Source organism: Eleutherodactylus coqui, chromosome 3 (assembly GCF_035609145.1).
Source record: "Eleutherodactylus coqui strain aEleCoq1 chromosome 3, aEleCoq1.hap1, whole genome shotgun sequence".
NCBI lineage: Eukaryota > Metazoa > Chordata > Amphibia > Anura > Eleutherodactylidae > Eleutherodactylus > Eleutherodactylus coqui.
This window is the reverse complement of record NC_089839.1, coordinates 275,308,182-275,321,172: the sequence shown is the minus strand read 5'-3', so window position 1 is coordinate 275,321,172 and position 12,991 is coordinate 275,308,182. Positions and strand designations below refer to the sequence as shown.

The 12,991-nt window shown below is 45.6% G+C and overlaps 1 protein-coding gene across 1 annotated transcript in view; it reads right to left on the bottom strand.

Annotated features, from left to right (window-relative positions):
- The window catches only part of LAMC1 (laminin subunit gamma 1), a 108,108-nt gene that overhangs the window by 16,077 nt on the left and 79,040 nt on the right, over positions 1-12,991 (bottom strand). Inside the window, exons 10-19 of the mRNA XM_066597448.1 lie at positions 11,050-11,239; positions 9,185-9,297; positions 6,399-6,620; positions 4,822-5,010; positions 4,478-4,723; positions 4,195-4,348; positions 2,785-2,927; positions 2,493-2,671; positions 641-797; positions 347-552 (exon numbers count right to left, since the gene is read on the bottom strand). Coding sequence (XP_066453545.1) covers positions 347-552; positions 641-797; positions 2,493-2,671; positions 2,785-2,927; positions 4,195-4,348; positions 4,478-4,723; positions 4,822-5,010; positions 6,399-6,620; positions 9,185-9,297; positions 11,050-11,239 — 1,799 coding nt within the window. The remainder of the gene's footprint in view (positions 1-346; positions 553-640; positions 798-2,492; positions 2,672-2,784; positions 2,928-4,194; positions 4,349-4,477; positions 4,724-4,821; positions 5,011-6,398; positions 6,621-9,184; positions 9,298-11,049; positions 11,240-12,991) is intronic.

The following is a 12,991-nucleotide window of genomic DNA, read 5'->3' as shown; positions in this document are numbered from 1 at the left end:
GTCCAATGAAGGACACAGTGTTTTATAAAGAACCCAACAAAAAAAACACACCTATTTGTGTATCTGCATGATGTCTGAGGTACAAAGACGTACAGAAGAGGCCTTGTGGACTTCTATAGCAGCTGTATTATGGCTCCGTACAAAGCAGAGCAGTTATACAGCTGCGTATACAAGTCCAAAGAGTGACCCAACTCGTTTGAATTTACTTTAGATGAACTGATGCTTCAAGCAATATTACAAACCCATTTATGAGCAATTAAAAAGAATCTGCAAACTATCAGATCTGCAGATCTTTATGACCTCAAGTCACCAGGCCAACCCACCACCATGTTGCATCATGGCTTACCACATTAGCGATGGACAATTTGGCCCTCTCCAGCTGCACCCTGGCAGACTCGATGATCAGCTCAGTGCTTTCCACGCGCTGCCGAGCATCCTGTGCCTGCTTGTCAGTGTCACGGACCATATCCCGGATGTTTTGCAGACGCTGCAGTTGAGAACTTAGCGTGGCATTTATCTCCGCAAGACGATCCAGCATTCCCTGATCCACATCTAAGAACAAACAGCGACAAGGTCAGTAAGGATTAACAAGATTTTTTTCTAGTTTTCACACATAGCAAATGATGAAAGGCGGTCTCACCTTTGCTGCCTTGGGCATCCAAAAGGAGGTCACTGACTGCCTTCTCAGCATCTCTAAGCCGTTCTTCAAAGCCTTGGTCAGTCACAATGTCGCCAGCTGTTCCTAGGTTCTTGAGAAGTTCTTCCAGTTCCTGCAGTTTTTCTCTTTGCTCCATCACCTAGAACACAAAATGGATAGACTGTTCCTATTTTTCCGTGTAAGTCCTAGAATCAGTTCTCAACCCTTTATATTGTTGCCAACACTAAAACAAAAGTATATCATATGGTAACATTCACTTCTCACTTTAATAAACTGTTCAATTTAGGTAAAATACATTGCTGAAAAAGTAATCCTAATTTAGTAAGTTTTCCATATGTTGGACTCCCAAACTGTCTATGGAGTCCAAAAAACGTGCACCACATTAAAGGAGTACTGTGATGTACTGCCACTAGCATCCATAAGAGGTCATGTGATTAAATCATGTTACCGAATGGTCCATGGGCTAATTCTATTAAAGTGATCTGTGTATGTACGGAGATCTCAGCATGGTCTCTATAAGAAGTCTGCTTCAAACACCGGATTCCCACAGAGTCCCATTTAAACACTGGCACATGTGCATAGCAGAAGAGAGACAGTTGAGTCATTCTATCACATTACAGCATGAAGCCGGATGTCATATGGATCCAAGTTGTAATATATTTATCCACTGCCTCATTCATGCTGGGTGACAATCGTACAAACTAAGTCATTACGTATAACATCTGAAAAAAACAAAATGAGCAAAGTCTGATTGATGTGGGTCCCACGCCTATCTCAAGAACTGAGCCCGACCACCCGGCGGTATGTGGTGGCCCGATTTATGGAAACCACCAAGTGGGCGGTTTTACACTGCTCTTGTAACTGCTGTAGAAGTGAATAGAAGTTACAGAAACAACATTGCACAACGGGTTCTGCTATCTCTGTACTCCCAACATAAGGGCATTGCCATCGCAGCCATGATGGGAATACCCCAATAAGTTATATAGCACAAATGCCACCTGCTGTATTGATTTAGAAGAGAGAAAAAATACAAGGTTAGGGCTCATTCACACAGACATATACGTACAACACTGTGAGCATCTCTGTGTTGTACTCATTGTAGCCCACTATCTCTGCCGGCAGAGATTGCGTACGGGCTGCAATCGGCACTGACGTCACGGACATGCACAGAGTGACTTATTTTATATTCCCCGCTCAGTGCAGAGCGGGCTGCATATTGAACCGACGCTCCCTCGCAATGCCTGTGAATGGATAGCATATCATACGCAGGTGTGAATGGAAGAATGAAAGTCCATAGACTTTCACAGCTTCCATTCACCGCATGTTACGCACAGGAAATACATGTGCTTGATAAGTGGTGGCAATATGCCCGTGTGAATGAGTCCTTATTCAAAGAAAAGGGTGCAAAAGTAAAGCATATCCTTTCATGACGACATATGAATTGACATAGCTAGAATTCCATAAAAAGATTTAAGAACTCTTCCAGTTTTTATTGCACCTTACAGATGTTTAATGTGGGCACCATTAGGGACACTAGAAGACCTAAAACACCACATCTCCGCAGCAGTGGAATTGATAGGAGGATATGGTTGGGCGCGTCTGGGCAGAACTGGACTATGGACTCCACATCTGCTGTGTCACCAACGACACCCACATCGAACATCTGTAAGGTGCAATAAAAACTTCCATCCTTGCATGTCATTCTGGTTGCTGCAGGTCAACACATATACTGCACCATTCTTTTTGATGCACCCTGTATATAAAATGATAAAAATCACAAAATGCACCCATGCTACACTGGGTATTACACACCCATGGAAAGAAGTCCACTCACCTTATCCTTCACCAGTCTGTAGCACGCAGGACACTCTTGGCAGCCTGGACCTGAGCGGTTGTAGAAATAGTTTTCCTCGCACTGGTCACAGCGGACTCCCACGAAACCATCTTTACACTCACAGCGCCCGTCTTCCCTACATTGTAATCTGAAGGAGCCCTCAGGATCGCAGTCACATGCTACAAGACACGAAGAAATGAATCGTCTCAGAAATACTATCCTCGTCACTCCTGCAAGTAAAGTGAATGATGAACCATTTATATAAATGCATTATCATTATCAGTACACTCACGTTTACAGCCTTCAGGTCCAAAGCCAAAGTGGTTGGGCTCACAATGCTGACAACGTAATCCACTGATGCCCGGCTGGCATTCACACTGTCCAGTACGGATATCACACTGCCCATTTGTAGACCCCAGGGGATGGCACTCGCATCTATTAAATACAAAACCAAAACGTGTAATTAGAACTCTATTCCTTATAATTTCGTAGTTCAAGAATTTGGAGTAATGGAGAAGAGAACATTATATATTAAGGTGAACTTATCACCTGTTCAGAACCCGGGACAGATAATCCCATTAGGACCACGTAGGTCTTAAAAAAAAAAAAAAAAAAATGATACTTAGAAGTTTGACTCGGAGCTCAGCTAGAATGGAGCTCTGAGCCAAAAGGGTGGGCCACAGCGGGCTCTTCCCGCCTGCAACATATTGACTGAAAGCCCTCGCCTTATTTACAAGCAGGAAGAGGAGCCGTCCCTTTCAATGCTGCCGGTGTGGAGAGCCAGGAGCAGCCCGTCCCTTGGACTAGAGAGCTCTAGGTTCCAAGTAACTTTTTTTTATTTATCTGTTTGCGTTCGTGCTGCCTTTGGTTTGGGCAGCATGAACCTGGTGACAGGTTCCCTTTAAGCTCTAGATAGTGGAATATCTGTGGTTGTATGACGTACAAGAAACAAGACACCCAGCGTACAGGGCCTCTTCCGTAGTTGTGCTTAACGATAGATGAGCGAGTATACTCGCTAAAGGCAATTGCTCGAGCGAGCATTGCCTTTAGCGAGTATCTCCCCCGCTCGAGACTGCAGGTTCGGGTGCCGGCAGCGGGCACGGAGCTGCGGGGGAGAGCGGGGCGGAATGGAGGGGAGATCTCTCTCTCCCTCTCCGTTCCGTCCCGCTCATAATGCTCGCTCAAGCAATTGCCTTTAGCGAGTATACTCGCTCATCTCTATTCTTAACCTTGTTGGGGGTACTGAACCCTGCAAGTTTCATACATGGGTTCACCGAACCCTTCATAATTGGAAAAAAATCTTATTCTATTTTTCCAAGCCTAGGTTTATATTTTATGAGTGCACAAAATGAACCGTGCATCAGTTGTACACAATGAACTCAATGAATATTTCCTGCAAATCAATGTGACTTTTGCTGTTGCCTTTCAGAGACGAGTTCAGAGATGCGTGACACCAGAGCGTTGTTGTTCTGAAGAGTTGCTGTTGAACCTGGCTCTGCTGAAGTTCAGTGATTTCGTTGAGGTATTCATCATTGACATTTGCTGTTGCAATGCTAAACGTGTACCGCTCCCACTCATGTGTCTTCCGAACCCTTGAGACTGATTCACCGAACCCCTAGGGTTCAATCGAACCCAGGAGGTTAAGAACCACCGCTCTACCCGAAGTGTTGTATGCCAAAGAAATAAAGTGTATGCCCCTTACCGCTCACATCCCTGACCACTCAGAAGGTTGAAGAATCCAGGCTCGCAGGCCGAGCAGTCCCTCTCAATCACGTGCGGCAGGCACTCGCACTGGCCGGTCACCTGATTACAGCTGCTCTGACTTCTCACTGTGCCGTATGAGTTACAACTGCAGGCTGAAATAATAGTCCGAGGTTACATATGTTCATGCACTGGTCAGTCAAAAGTACGCTCTCTTAACTAGCAACCCCCTATTTAGGATATGCAATTATTACGGTGCAGCCTAGCATTGAGCTATAGGATACCTTTGCATTTTTGGTCTGGTGTGGCCCCCAGAGGGTTTCCATAGAACCCATCCCTGCAGCGGTCGCAGTAGAAGCCGGCCGTGTTATAGATGCACTTCAGACACTCGCCGGTCAGGCGATCACAGTTTCCCACGGCATTCGGATCAATGTTGCTGTTGCATTCGCAGGGACGACAGGGGCGAGGTGCTCCGTTCTGTCCAAGTGGGTCACCAAAATAGCCATCGTCACAAAGCTCACATCTTTTTCCTAAGGAGGAAAAAAAAAATATAATAAAAATTCAGACAACCACTGAATGGGAAAAAAAGGAAAATTCTTAGCGGGATACAAAACCAGACCGTTCTCACCTGTAGTGCCCAGAGGACAGTTGGTACACACTACTTCCTTGGTACGGGGTACAACTGCACAGCTGGAGCCACCAGGGCACGGGCACGGCTGGCAGTCAGAGTTGGTACCTGCTGTGCTGTCTCCATAGAAGCCCTCACTGCACCTCTCACAATGTGGGCCTCCCGTATTGTGCTGGCAGTCGCACACGCCTACAGGGTAAGGGAAAGCATTTTGGTCATCTCCTTAATACAGATATAACACCGCTGCACTCACCATGGTTAGTAAGTCCAAGAATAGAAAAGTCCGTATTGCAGCGCAACCGTAAGGCCCCAACGCACATCATGTTTTTCGTTTAAGCCTGGTGCCCACTGGGACGGCTTCCATTGACTTCAATGGAAGTAGTCAGTGCGGGACCCGCACAGAAATTGAGCATGCTGTGATTTGTTTTTCGAAGCAGTAGGTCCGCAAATCAAATCCACATGCATTAATTTACGGACGCCCATGCATCCCTACGGGTGGTTTGTTTTTCGGGTGCCCCGCACGGATTCCGCAAATCAAATGCGCCCGTGGACATAAGGCCTTACTGTGTATGTTGGGACAGCTCTTGATATACACGCTAAAGATGTCCATAAGGGGCCACTAAATCTGACTGTGGACAAAAAGAGGTAGGTTAGGGTTATGGACCAGTATAGCAGACTATGCTAATCCATCCATATATTTCATGGTCAGCACACTGACTCATTATAATGACTAATGGTCAGAGCGGAAAAAAAATCTCCACACGTCCCTTTCTGGTCTGCAATGAGTGCTTGCATGCAATCCAATGCAAGTTACACTCAAGGTTCTCAGGCGCAATATGGTTTGTCCGAGTGAGGCCGCCTTCACACGGGTGAGAAAATAGTGCGCAATTTGTGCCATGCGAGAAGCACAAATATGAACCCCATTCTTCTGAATGGGGTCATACACATGAGCGATGTTTTCCCACACGGCACCGCGATGCAGGAAACAAATTGCAGCATGTTCTATCTTCCTGCATGCTCTCGCATTGCAGCGCCCATTGTTTTCAGTGGCGCCAGTATCGCACCATGTGCTATGTGCATGCGATGCAAAGTCTCCTGTTGAAAACAATGGAAGAAACTTTGCGATCCTCCGCCACGGCGGCGGCTCGCTACATCCTTGAAGTGGCGTAAGGCTGTTTTAACATTCAAAAAAAAAAAACATCTGCGGGGCAGTGATTCACAGGCAAGGCAAATTTTTTTTTTTTTTTTATGTCAGAAACCCTTAAAAAGGGGTATTCCCATATAGGCTTTTCATAGCAGAGACAAGAAATTGCTGCTATAGTTACCAGCCACCCTAGCCCAGTTTCCATAGCTGCTCTTGAATAGGCACTACAGAAACAGCATAGCACAACGGGCCACACTATTCCTGTAGCCCCCATCCACTTTGATGAGGGCTACGGAAATCGAACTGAAGTGCTCGGCTGTTTCCGAGAGGTGATCAGAAACAGAGGGCCATGAAAAGCCGTGATGCCAGTACCCCTTTAACTAGTGATGAGCCAGGGAGCATATTCCGATATTTACATCCTATTATTACACACCTGACTCGGGGTCACACGTCTCGCTATGACCATTACAAGTGCACAGTACACACGGACTGTAAGGTCCTAAGCCGGGGTTCTCTCTCCGGTATCCAGGGGCACACCTTTCACAGAACTGCCCAATATACCCGACAGGACAGCTGCACACCTCCACCCACGGTGCGGGACTGCCAAATCCAACTTCTGCAGTTACTAAAGTAACCTCCTCAAGGAAACCAGCACCTGTGAAGAAATGATCATGGATTATCCATTAAGTGAAATATTCATGTTCTGGATACCAGATTTAGGGACAAAGTAGAAAAAAATTAAGGCATTTTGGTAAGTTTTGAAAGAACAGACACTCTGGAGCAGCCAAGCTGCAGGAACTTTAGGTCTCCCAGCGGGCTTGGCACGCCACAATAGTTGGAGTCCCGGCGGCTGCTTGCCTCTGTATTGGAGTCTCTCAAATCCACTTTGCACGGCTGTCTACTCCAGCAATAGATGCACAATACACATGAAGCACATGAAAGGCGATTTAAGCTAGCTTATGAGAGAGATTGAGTCATGAAGAGATGGAGTCAGACAAAGAACATCCCTGTGTCCATAGTAACAGCGTTGAGGTAAAATCTATAAAACCGCAGCCGTGTCCAGACAGGGAACAAGTAATTATACATTCTTTATGGGCAAATAAAGGCAACGGTTTTCTGTCATGCAAATAGGAGCTTCTTCATATTTTCTATGTTTACACTACAGATGGTTTTCAGAAACTAGGCCATTTAAGGCAAAATTTACCAGGTTCTCCTCTGCTATAGGTAAAGCATGCTTCAGTTCTTCCATGGTCTCCAGGTCGGGTACGTAGCCAAGACTGAGTCAATGTGGCCAAGTGTCGAATTCAGACCTCTAATCAATTGGGACTTCTGCTAAGAGCTCCGATAACACTTTTACATCAGGGAAGTTGAGTGATAATACCCAAAAGGTGTCCAAAAAGGCTACTTCTAGCAGTCATTAATTATTTAGATACTAATGGCAAGACAAAGACATATGGCGCAGACAAGAAAATGCTGTATGGGTCACACTGCCAACAAGGTGTAAAATTAAGGGGTTTTCACAGAATCGACTTTTATCACCTATCCATAGAGTAGGTGATAAAAGTCTGACCGGCTAGGGTCCCACCGCTGAAACCCTCACCAAACTTGTCAAAAAAGTCCTGTCTCCCCCTCTTCTCCTCACTGCACCCACTTGCAGTCATATGGAGATTGAATGGAGCGATGGTCCCACATGCTCCATTCATGTCAGGAGCAGTCAAATACAAGCACCCCACATTAGGGTGGCACCACGAATGTGCAACTGGGGCAGCGAAGAGAAAAAAGGGATACATGACTCTCGTTCTAATGATCAGTGGGGGTCTCAGCAGTGAGACTCCCACCCATAAGACTTATCACCTATTCTATAGATAATTGATTAAAGAGTAGATATTAACCACTTCAGACCCATAACTTTTTTTCATTTTTCCCATTGACAGTGAGGCCTTCTGCAGCACAAAAGTTAATTTTTTTCTTTAACCCTTTCCAATCCACTGTCTGACGTCTGAAGACATTATGATTTAAGGCTGTACAGCTCCGATGTTGGAAAAGCTGTTGGGGTTCTCTTACTGTATATTGTCAGCCTCTCTGCTGTCTGAGCCTATCCAACGTGTCACCTCATGCAGTACTGGCTTCAGCCAGTAGATGGTGCCATTGGTAACGATAGAAAAGAGTAAGCCCCCTAGGAAAACCAGGATACAAATTGGATTGGAAAGGGTTAATGGTACCATTTAATGTACCATATGTTGTACTGACAAACTTATAAAAATTAAGTGGGGATTAAAAAAAAATGTAGTTACACTATTTTTAGTGTGCGTTTATGTAGTTTTTACAGCGTTCTAAGCCCAGTAAAAGGGACATATGAACTTTGAGCCTGGCCTAATTTTACTGATCCATATAACACACACCATATGCGTAATACCCGGCGTGTGTTATATGGATAATACCATACACCCTTCATAAACGCATTAAATAAATTTACATTATGTGGTCATGAAGTGGTTAAAGGTGTTCCCCCACTTCTAGCTGTTGATTACCTATCCTCAGGAAACTTAAGGGAACTCCGCATGCAATACCAGCGGGGGCTGCTGCATAATGTTCCAGGAGGAAAAACAGCCCTGCACCCACAGGTACTAGCCCGGTGAAACGCCCGGTGAAACACCGGATTGCCGGGATTCCCGAATGTCAGGCCCCTGCCGATCTGCTATTGCAGACCTACCAAGAGGATAGGGGAGCAATAACTAGAAGTGGGAGAACCCCTTTAACTAAAACCTATATATGCATCTATCTAGAAGGCCTCAGGTGTGTAATGCAACCAATGGCCGTCCAGTGATTTCAACAGGTACGCTGCAATGTTACCTTGCAACAGATTGTGGAGTCTCCTAACCGCAAGCTTCCCACCAGCGACCCAAGCCAAGATGAGGCTGATCAAATCAATTCTAATAAGCTACATAATGGTAGTCCAATCTGGTACTGCATATAGATGCACATCAATGTACCTTTACAGTCGGTCTCATTATAATGGCACACACATAATGGAATAGTGCTGACAAGCCAGAATTTCATCAAAAGCTGCAGCTATAGCAACCATAGCCTAGACGCGGGAATGGCAAGGATCATTCAGCGGCAGCACACAGCGACGATCCCATGGTCATTAGGTAAGTAAGCATTACATAATCTATTACGCTGGTGATACAGTAACAGGACTGCGGTTGCACAACTCACTTCTTTCGCTGTATGTTCCTCGGATTTTGATTGCAGTGAGATTCTGGAGCATTTTCTGGAATTCAAAGGGCGATACGGATGGCCTCCAGGGGTAATCAGTAGCCTCGTGCAACCTGGGGGAACACAACGCATTCTAATTTATATTTCCAGAACAATCAAAATTACTATATTTTGTCATTAAAGTGATCACCACAGTATCAGGATCTCAGCAGGCGCTTGCTGTATTAAAGGAATGTTACGGCAAGTGAAACAAAGAGAAGTATTGTGAATTTAACATTAAAGGGGTTCTCCGGGCCTTTACTATTGACCTATGCTGACCTCTGGGCTCGCTGTCTGGGGGGGGGTCAACAATGCAGCAGCCAAGTTTGGTCCTACAGGCACAGCGCTCTCTTTCAATTCGATGGAGTTGTGCCTGTAGTACCAAAGTGGGCCACTGCCGTGCTGACAGCGCTGCCTGCATTGACAGCGGGCCCAGCAATCAACTGATCAGCGGGAATTCCGAGTGGCAAACACATGCTGTTCAACTAATGATAACCTATACTGAGGACAGGTCACCAATAGTACAAGTCCACAACAGCCCCTTTAAGAACTAAATGGCAGAAATTCAGGTTCGTAAATTTCTCACAATTGTCTTGTAACTCATTTTCGTCTTGTGCAACATCTGGTAATCCTCCATCCCATGAACAAAAAAAGTGCAGATTTTAAATGTGATTATAGGTCAAAATATGAAGTCCAGATTCTTTTCCCCTGAAGTTAAACAAAAGCGGATGTCTACCAAAAAAATGTTGATTTGGAAAGATTAGTGGAAGCAGGGACCAAGGAGAGTAGTACAATCACATCTAAGGAGGTATTGAATTTGATCAGCATTACAGCTTTCCCATGCGTTCCTAGAGTCCTAAGCAATCTGCTTAGTTATACAGCAATTTGGGAGCAGAGATATAAAGTGAATAAAAGAGGGAAAACTCCTGCATTCATAGGTGATCCAAAGAGCTTTATTAAAAGATTTGTTGCACGTCTAGCTGACAGACAGCTCTGTACATTGCATAGTGGCCCTGGATGGTACTGCAGTATGAGTCCTATTGAAGTGACTGCAGTACCAACTCTGGCCACTGTGCAATGGACAGAGCTGTCTGCTTCCTACAGAAAAACAGCAACAAATGGTACAACTCCTTTAAAAAGAGGACCTGACAGTTCTTCTGACATGTCGGTTTCAACAAACAATTCTGAAGCATCTTCTTTTAGAACTCTGCATTAGGCCTTCCCCTGTTATTCCTACTAGAAATGTATGAATACATTTGACAATTGGCATTACCAGTTGAGGGCGTGTCCCTACACAGTCGGATATTGTTCAATTAGAGAGGACATAAGGACACACCCCTTTGACAGTGTTACTATTCCTCCCTCTTGTCATAAATTTTTTAAGAGGAGTAATAGAGGAACGACACAGAACGTTATGGAAATTGAAGGATGTGGGATTGTGCAAAGGAAGTTTTAATCCGTATCCTTATTCTGTAATGTATGTAATTAATGTAACCCTTTCCCTCCCTCCGATCTGCAGGTCTCCACATGTATGTAGAAGGTATGTAGCAAATTCCTGACATTTTTTTAACTTGACTGAATTAGGTAACCAGAAGATAACAGGCTGACTGTCCTAGAGATTGGTAGAAGATTCCCACAAGCCTCACTGCCCGCTATCTCATCGCTCATCTTTCCTATCTGCCAACCTCTAGAAAGGAATGTGTTAATATGCCCTCCCATAAACACTGTCACTGGTATATAAAACAGGCTCCCGCTATACATCAGGGGTGTAAGTGCTCCCCCTACCTCCGGGGCCCATCACCAACAACTGGAAGGCAGCTCCTTACCTGAAGACATACTGCAGAGCATTTTCACTGGGGTAGGAATTCCCCTGGGCGATCAGCGGCACGGAGACCCTCAGTCCAGCCCCTTCCAAGACCAGATCCTCAGCGGAAAGACGAGTATCCCGCCGCTCCACCCGGAAGCTAAAGGTCAAATTCTGCCCGTAGCTCAGCCCCTGATTACCAAGGAATTTTGCTGCAAGAAAGCAGAGATAAATGTAAAAAGTGATAGTCTTGTATGAAGGGTGCCTTTACACGGGACGGGATGCCCAACAGGTCATCCCAGCAATAATCACTTGTGTGCTTTTACAAAGGAACAAGCATCGCTGGCTGTATGGAGGCGGAGCCGGACGGGGATCGTTCCGCTCACCCGTTTATATTGGACGATCCGTCAATTCAGTTTTCTGAACGTTCGGCATTCAGTCGGTGCACGCATTTACACACCGAACAATTCGCTCAGATTGTCGCTGGATCGCAGAAATCCGAACATTTATAATTGTTCTGTGTAAAAGCTGCTTTAGCTGATATTCCAATGCATGGGGTTCACTGGATGTAGCAGAAAGCAGCTGATATCAGGCGCTGCCAGCCTAAACGCCAAATGTAAGTAATGCCCCATTAACGCGGGACGACTGTCGTTTAAACGAGCGTACGAGCAGGTGATGTCACTGCTAGTCGCTCGTGCAGAATGTTTAGACAGGCAGATCATCATTGAGAACCACTAATTTCTCGCTCAGTGCTGCACATGCTTCCTCCAATGTGGAGGAAGGAGAACATGTCCCCCGAAACATGCTGGAGGAGTTTTGGTCAATTCTGTTTTCCATACTTACAGGGACGTCATTGGCCGAGGTGAATACTTTCACTTTTAGATGGCTGTAGCTATCAGTCGCCTCTAAGATACCCATGGAATTCACTGGAATCGGGATTAGGCAATTCAACTACTCGCAGCATTTACAGTAAAATGCAAAACAGTTTTCCCCAATACTCCCCAGCGATGATCTCCCCAGGCTGCTCTGTAATTCTCTCCGCTGTCGTCTCTCTCTGGTAAACTGGGCTTTGAATTCCCCCGCCTCCAGCAAGTAAGCGCTGTGATTGGTTTGAGCGCCAGCCAATCAAAGCCGGCGCTCGATCATTCACAGACAGTGAATGACATCACTGAATGGCTGTGATTGGCTGGTGCTCGTTCCAATCACAGCGCTTACTTGCGAAAATAAGACACTGTGCCTCTTTTAGGGCAAAATTTAATATAAGACAGTATCTTCTTTTTGGGGAAACACGGCATCATAAAATCTCGGCTCTACGGAGGAGTAGCGCAGACAGCCATCTATGTGATAGTAGAGTCAACACTATGCGAGTTGGTCCTTCACCTCAGTCTCTCGGTATACCGCAAGCACTTACTGTACCCACCTGCGGTTATATACACAGCTTGTATATCTAGGTGAGTGCAGATATCTTAGACCCAATGTCCACTAGCAAAGTTGAATTGCAGGACACCCGCATGGACGATCGCAGTTCAAGCAGCTCCGCAGGAAGACACGTGCGTTTGCAGCTGAATTAAAACATGCGCATTTGTTTTGCAGAATTTGGGGTCTGGAAAACAAATTGCAGCATGCTCCATTTTGCTGCGGTACCCTGCACAGACGTCTTCCGTTGAAGTCAATGGAAGCCGTCCGATCTGCGGCCAAGCAGGGGATTTTCTTTTTTTAAAAAAAATCTACTGTACATGTGCCGGCCAGCGCTTCTGCACACATCCGCAGTGAACACCTGGACAGGTAAGCACTGTCCTCTGCCACGGACAGGGTCGGATTCCGCTGTGAGCTCCCGCATGCAGAATCTGACCCACCCGTGGACACGAGGCCTTACGCTAATCATTCCATTGTCTAATATTGCTTCTCAATGAGAGGTTATTAGATATACATTTACATGAACATCAGTCCCCGCACAGGGAAGA